This window comes from Gloeophyllum trabeum (assembly GCF_000344685.1).
Source record: "Gloeophyllum trabeum ATCC 11539 unplaced genomic scaffold GLOTRscaffold_00001, whole genome shotgun sequence".
In the NCBI taxonomy this organism is placed as follows: Eukaryota; Fungi; Basidiomycota; class Agaricomycetes; order Gloeophyllales; family Gloeophyllaceae; genus Gloeophyllum; species Gloeophyllum trabeum.
The window spans coordinates 3821257-3827545 of NW_006920410.1; the positions used below are offsets into that span (position 1 = coordinate 3821257).

Here is a 6289-nt window from a genome sequence, read left to right on the forward strand (position 1 = left end):
TATGCTCCGGTACATCCTCCGAGCCGACACTCCGGCCTCCCACCTGACAACAGACCGTATGGTACCCCAACAGTTGAAGCTCGTAATAGGCTGTCTCCGGTCTGCAATCGAGCAGTCTCTGCGTTCTCCTGATAAGACTATGATGATTCAAATTGTGACCGCCGGCATCACCGGTGGCCACTGTCGTTTATATGCACGCCGGACGTCTTAAGGTTCTGGATGCAAAGCCAGTCTTAATATCGCTGATAATGAATTCAACAGATTAACTCCACTCGAAAAGATAAGATATATAGTCGACATCTCGTCTGTGGTCGCTCTCACAAGGGCAAGATATACCAACAATAGCGATACAACTCGTGCGTAAATATGCTACATATCGAAGAGTATTACAAAATTATCAATCATAGTGAGTGCGCAGTCGGGTCGATAGCATGCATATCTAAAGATTGCAGAGGTGAGAAGCCAATAACAGGAATATCTGCGCACAACTTACCTTGTCAGAATACCAAGACCTTACCCAGGGCACTAGTATTGGAGACGTCCTTCCCAACCAAGCCGGGACCGGGCAACTTGCCGGACCATCCCTTCGGATGGTAGGGCGCTGCATCGGTGTTCTCGTCGTACGAATTCCTCTCCTCCCAGACACCATTGTAGAATCCCTCGGCCACAGGCGGCAACGGCACCGGCAACGACTTCGGATAATGACTGAGGTTGAAATTGCTGAGAGAGGGAGGTATCCAGCGGGAGGGCGACGGAGCGCGTCTGCGCCTCTTGGTTCGGCTCTCGATGGCCATGGACAATGGGTCGACTTGGCTGGTGCTTCTACTGGAATCTCTCTTGCGAGAGGTAGGTTGTGGGGTAGTCTCTGCAGAAGCCGTGGACCGCTCCGCGGAGGTATATATACGATGCCGTGGTGCTGAAACACTCGGTGGCACCGATTGCGCTGGCGCAGTCGTGCCCGAGGCGCTGTCCGCAGTGATGTCAGCGGCGGGCGAGTGTGGATCAGACGCGGAACCCGAGGAGGATCCCTTATTCACTGGCTTCTGGGCGCAGCGGCGGACGTGCCGGTTGAGGTTGGATAACACGCCGAAGCGACGACCACAGATGTTGCAGGCGTGTGCTGCACCGCCGCTCGTGAGCCGCCGGAAGCAAGTGTATTGGAAAGCGACTGCGTACCTTTCTCGCCCGTGTGGACCAGGAGGTGCTGAGACGCAGGTGAGCACGCGTTTCCTAAACACCGGAGGCTCGATCTCACCTTGCGAAGAGTGCTGGGCCTGTCAAAGGTCTTGTGGCACATCCAGCAGCCGTGCTTTTTCTCCTTCACTTTGCCGCTTGAGCCTGAGTTATGACTGCAGGCGGATTCAGTCTGCCTAGCCTCTGGGCGCGGGAGAGCAGTCTGCGCTGGGGAATCCTGTTGCGGAATTCCTCCAGTATACCTCGTGTCGTGCACAGCGGTCGACGTCGACCCTGCTGGCGCCACAAATGCTGCTGGAGGGAGAGGCAGCGGTCGTCTGGGCAGTGCAGCGGGGACGCTCGGGACGGAGGGTGACCTAGGGCGACTTCTGAGTGGGATTGCCATCGCGCTGAAAAGAGGGATTTCTGATGAAGACGGAGGTGAAGTCACAGAGGCTTTATGCAGATTCGACTGGATCTGGGTATTCCAGGAGAAAATTCTATCGCTAGTGCCGACGCCCGCGGAACGTGGATCGTTCCAAGCTGTTGTCTCGCTGTCCGAATAAGCATAGGAGCTGGCCTGATTGGCAAGGTACGCTCCTGCGGAATCAAAGTTGGACGGCACTGGCGGGGCTGACAAGACGAACTCGTGATCCGCCAGCTGGGACGATCCATTCAAGAAGCTGAGGCTGGCTGGGATTTGGTAAGTCTCGTCATGGGGAGTGCGCGGAATATATTGAGTGGCGTAGTGGTGTGCGTGCGAGGGGGACAGCGTCGGTGGCATTGTCGAGTCAGTCAGACGGACGGCGAGACAACTGGGAAGATCTCGCAAAGCGCTGTCTTCTCGGCCGTTATATATTTCTGTCCTAAGACAGTCCTAGCACGGTTGCCTATCGAAGACAGACTCTGTCATTTTCGTGTTGCTGCAATCGTAATACACCCATGCAGGCCGAGACTTCCACACGCCGCGAATAGATGTTATTATTGGCGCCTTGTTCTTACACGTGGACCCGCGGGGCAGACGCTAGCCTGTCGTAGTGGGGCGAAGGGTCCCAATTACCGCGGTGAACCTAACCGCCTTGCCCTATTCTGGCAGTTGCTACACAATGTAGTACACATGAACCCCTCGTCCCGCGTTGCGCGTGGGCTCCTGTCAGCAGAGACGATCCTGTAAATAGACGTAACTCACCTCACGATTCTTCCACTGAAAGGATAACGTCGGCCAGGTCTGTGTCCTGACACCTGACTCCGTGCAAGGTAATCCGGCAAACTTAGACAAGCCGCAGCGGGGGCGATAGCGTTTCGGCACCAGAGACTCGGGCCCGTCTTCCCACCGTTGGGATGCAATGGATCTTGTCAGCTCGTCGGACCCTTTGAGATTTATTCAACGCCCTCTTGATGATGGGGTTGTCAATCGATGGAGAGGTCGCCGAGTGATGCAAGGAAGTCAGAATCGCTCAGGTGCAGTTCGGTTTACTGGCACATGGATACGTAAGTGCTTCCCAATCTCGGGGATTCCGGCCGATTTGATTTCAGATCTTGAAGAGAACCCGGCGGTAATGTGTTGATAGTACTGGAGAGCCAATAGGAGAATCCACTCAGCGCAGCCTATCGTCAGTCAGTGAGTATTGGGGAGATTGACGCAGCAGCAGAAACAAGATCGTAGATGTGAAACAAACACACCAATGAGCGTAGCAACGGGTGAGCGACTCGGAGGACGGAGAGGTTGCGTAAATGCCGACCATGTCGGAAGGACAGCGTCGGCGGCTGGGGGGCGCAATTCCACAGGCAATAAGGCGGCCACGCTAGACAATTCCTGGACATCTGAATAATGTGACGGACCTCCACTGTCTGCGATGCTCGCAGAAAATGACTTCGGATGTCCCGATATCGTTCATAGTCGGAGAGGAAGCCCCAACAGGGGAGCCTATTAAGTGTCTTCTCTTCGGAGAACGTGTATATGATATCGGACTATATCCGTAGGATATTCGATGCTTCAATTTATTCATACTAGAGGGAATACTCTGGGGGAGCGAGTACCAATAGAGTACAAGTCAAGCACTGCGGCGCACTCCGTCCACTAAACAGAATGCGTCTCATGGCTTGGCGTGTCTACGGCGCTTCAAGCATCCTCCTGGGGCTGGGGAAGCGGAGAGTTCTGCGTTGAGAAGCTTCCAGGTCTTGAGTGGAGGCACTCACGGCACAATGTCGCAAGCAGCGGCGACGATCATGAGCCACTCGTCCCGGAGACAAAGACTGGGTAGACGTCGGCATAGGGTACAAGGCTGTTGGGCACCACAGGCACGGGCGCAATAAGTCATATGCGCACCTAGCTTGTCGATCTCAGGACACATAGCCTAGTGGAAATTAAACTGATACCTTCGAGCTGGTGTGAGAAAGCGACGAGCGGCTAGATACAGGAATGAGCATGAGATTGTCGTCGTATATATGGCGCGGGCAAAGGACCGTAGCGAACCTTCTTGAATACCTGTGAATGCGATAGAAACGATAGAAGAGCGGTGGGATGGCCTGAGCGTGGAACCATCGATAGCGCTCTGATCTTGAGCTATTAGCTTCAACGTCCAGGGCGGTAAGGGACGGAAAATAGTGCGTAGGATCTAGAGAGCTATACTATCCCGTGGGTTAGGTCGATGCATATATAGACTTGGATGGCACCTGATTCCGATATCAACGAACGCCAGATTGACTTGGTCGTAGTGGTGATACGCGGTGACCTAAGACTCGTGGATATTGGAGGCTGTAGGATCATAGACATATTCTTATGATACAGCGACTTACTTTGAATCACCAGTACTTTCAGATTCCGATGCATAAAGAAAGCGAAGACATCAGCAGCAGCACTTACGGATCACAAGCATTTCCATGAGTAATTGGAGCACAGGCTATCAGCTATGAGTGACTAGGTGGGGAACCAAGCTGACAGTGACAAGGCTGGTAAATTACTTGACGATCATGATATCCGGATCCTTTGTGAATTGCAGGCTGAGGCTGTGGCACAAATAGGGGTAAATAACCGACACCGCCACACTTGTGATCGCCAGTTGAAGGCAAGTTACATGTACAGTCGACTCTGTCTTAACCCATACCTGTGATAACCCATAACCTGTAATAACCCATAGGTTTTTGGCTTCCACCAACATGGTAGATAGTAAAAACCCATAAGTCTGCCGTATCCCATAACCCATAGCTTTTTGGAGGGTCATAACCCATAAAACAACCTATATTAGGAAGGTACAGGTCTCCTTCCCACGAGAATCTGAACCATCTGGACCCTTAATTTTTGGTTCTCGTGGTATTTCAGAAGATAACCCATACCAGACTCAAGATTCCGTATCTAAACGTTGTCATAAACGACGTCCGGCCTATACCGCATAGGCTGTCTGTCACGCTTACCAGGTAGTCACACAATGTCACACATTCTGGTAACCCATAGTCTGCAGAAACCCATAACTTTTGGGTTCCACGACCCGTTATGGGTTAAGACAGAGTCGACTGTACTATCATTGGACCAGTAGTGAATGATTTGAACTGTTCCCTAGTTAAGTCATCTTCCTCTGATTGCACGTACCCCAAAATTGGTGTGAATGGTTCAGATACTATTCTATACCCTCTGCAAATTTCTCAGATTTTTCCAGAGGGCGTAGAGGTTGTACGGCGTAAGGGGACGGGAAGTGAATAAGATGTCACACGTGTCACAATAGGGCTGTGGCGGGGCAGCGGTCACGCTCTGTCACACTTAGACCTCGGAGATGCAAGACAGTTTTAAATCCTGAACGATGACCACTCCTCCGTTCCACATACAAACTTGAACATGGCATCTACAGACATTTATCATTACAGAGAAAAATTGCCGAAGGTATAGGGTAGCCACAAGGTCCCCAGTGCACAAAAGGGACGGGAAGTGAATAGTTATTCACTACTGGTCCAATGATAGTACATATCGCAGGACTAATCGCGAGTGAGACCACGCAAAGGTACTGTTCCACGGTACTTCAGCTACATGCCTCTGCGTCGAGCAAGACTTGACAGGAAGTAAGTGGCTCTCTTGTTTTGGGAGCCTCTATTAACGCCCAACCTTCACGATCATACAACATTCACTTCCTGTTGCGCGTGGGCCGGGACTGTGGGAGGACTTAGGGGAGCTCCTCATGGGGACGTTCAGACCTTCTCTCGCCGCCCCGACTTCCAACAGACGTCGCTCTCCAGAGCACTGGGGCAATACGTGTCCTCCGTTCCATATTTGTGATACTTGGACGTACCATGACTGAATTGCTTGTGCACCGTGCGCGGCGGTGCCGGGATCAGATAAGGCTAACATGAGGTAAATTAGGGGAGCTGCGTACGAGCTGCGGACGTACGTGCACGTACACCGACTGTGGTCAGCGGGCCATCGGACATCTTTCCTTCGCTCTTGGTCTGTTTACTGCGACCATCCTCCCAAGCAATCCTAGGATGGGAGACGGTTCTAAATTTAATGAGATGTTCCCGAAATATAGCCCTCTTAACGCTGCTGTGGCACTCGTTGCACGGCTGGAGTGAGCGAGGGATGAATTGTGCGAACCTAGCGGTAAAGAGACGCTGTACGATGTAGTAGCCAAGGGTGTATGTAAGGTGGGCGCCACCGAGTGGCGCCGAGTTTGGACGTGTTTGGTTTCTGAGTGATAGATGGACGGATTGGGCAGGCGGATCGTTAGAAAACAACTACCTCTGAATCTGCTTAGCTCAATTACCTATCTTGTATCTCTCGCAATAAGACGAGGTTCCGTTTATTGGTGTGTGTGTGATACAAGCTAACTGTACTGACTACGGAGATTCTACACTTTTTTAAACACTCACCGCGTTCAAAAAACTACTGTTTGTTCGCGACTTATCGCATAGGTACACAGATACCATCTATTACTCAAAAAATCGAACAAAAACAATACTCTATGGATTCGAACTCATTCCCAGACCCGCCGACATTCATCGACGGCCGAGCGGCGCGATTACCGTTCCGCCCTGCATCGACCCCAGCACGATTCATGCCAGCAAGGCCGAATCGGCGAGGCGCATCCGGTGTTTGGCCAGCTAGCCGTATAGAGGAAGCTGCAGACCG

General features: G+C 52.1%; 1 protein-coding gene across 1 annotated transcript; it reads right to left on the reverse strand.

Annotated features, from left to right (window-relative positions):
• Nucleotides 1-497: 497 nt before the first annotated feature.
• Nucleotides 498-1957, reverse strand: GLOTRDRAFT_124974 (uncharacterized protein; the record flags this gene model as incomplete). The annotated part of the gene is made up of 3 exons (XM_007863269.1): nt 498-1120; nt 1177-1204; nt 1256-1957. The coding sequence occupies 3 exons, from the start codon at nt 1955-1957 to the stop codon at nt 498-500; spliced, it is 1353 nt and encodes a 450-aa protein (XP_007861460.1).
• Between the last annotated feature and the right edge of the window lie 4332 nt (nt 1958-6289).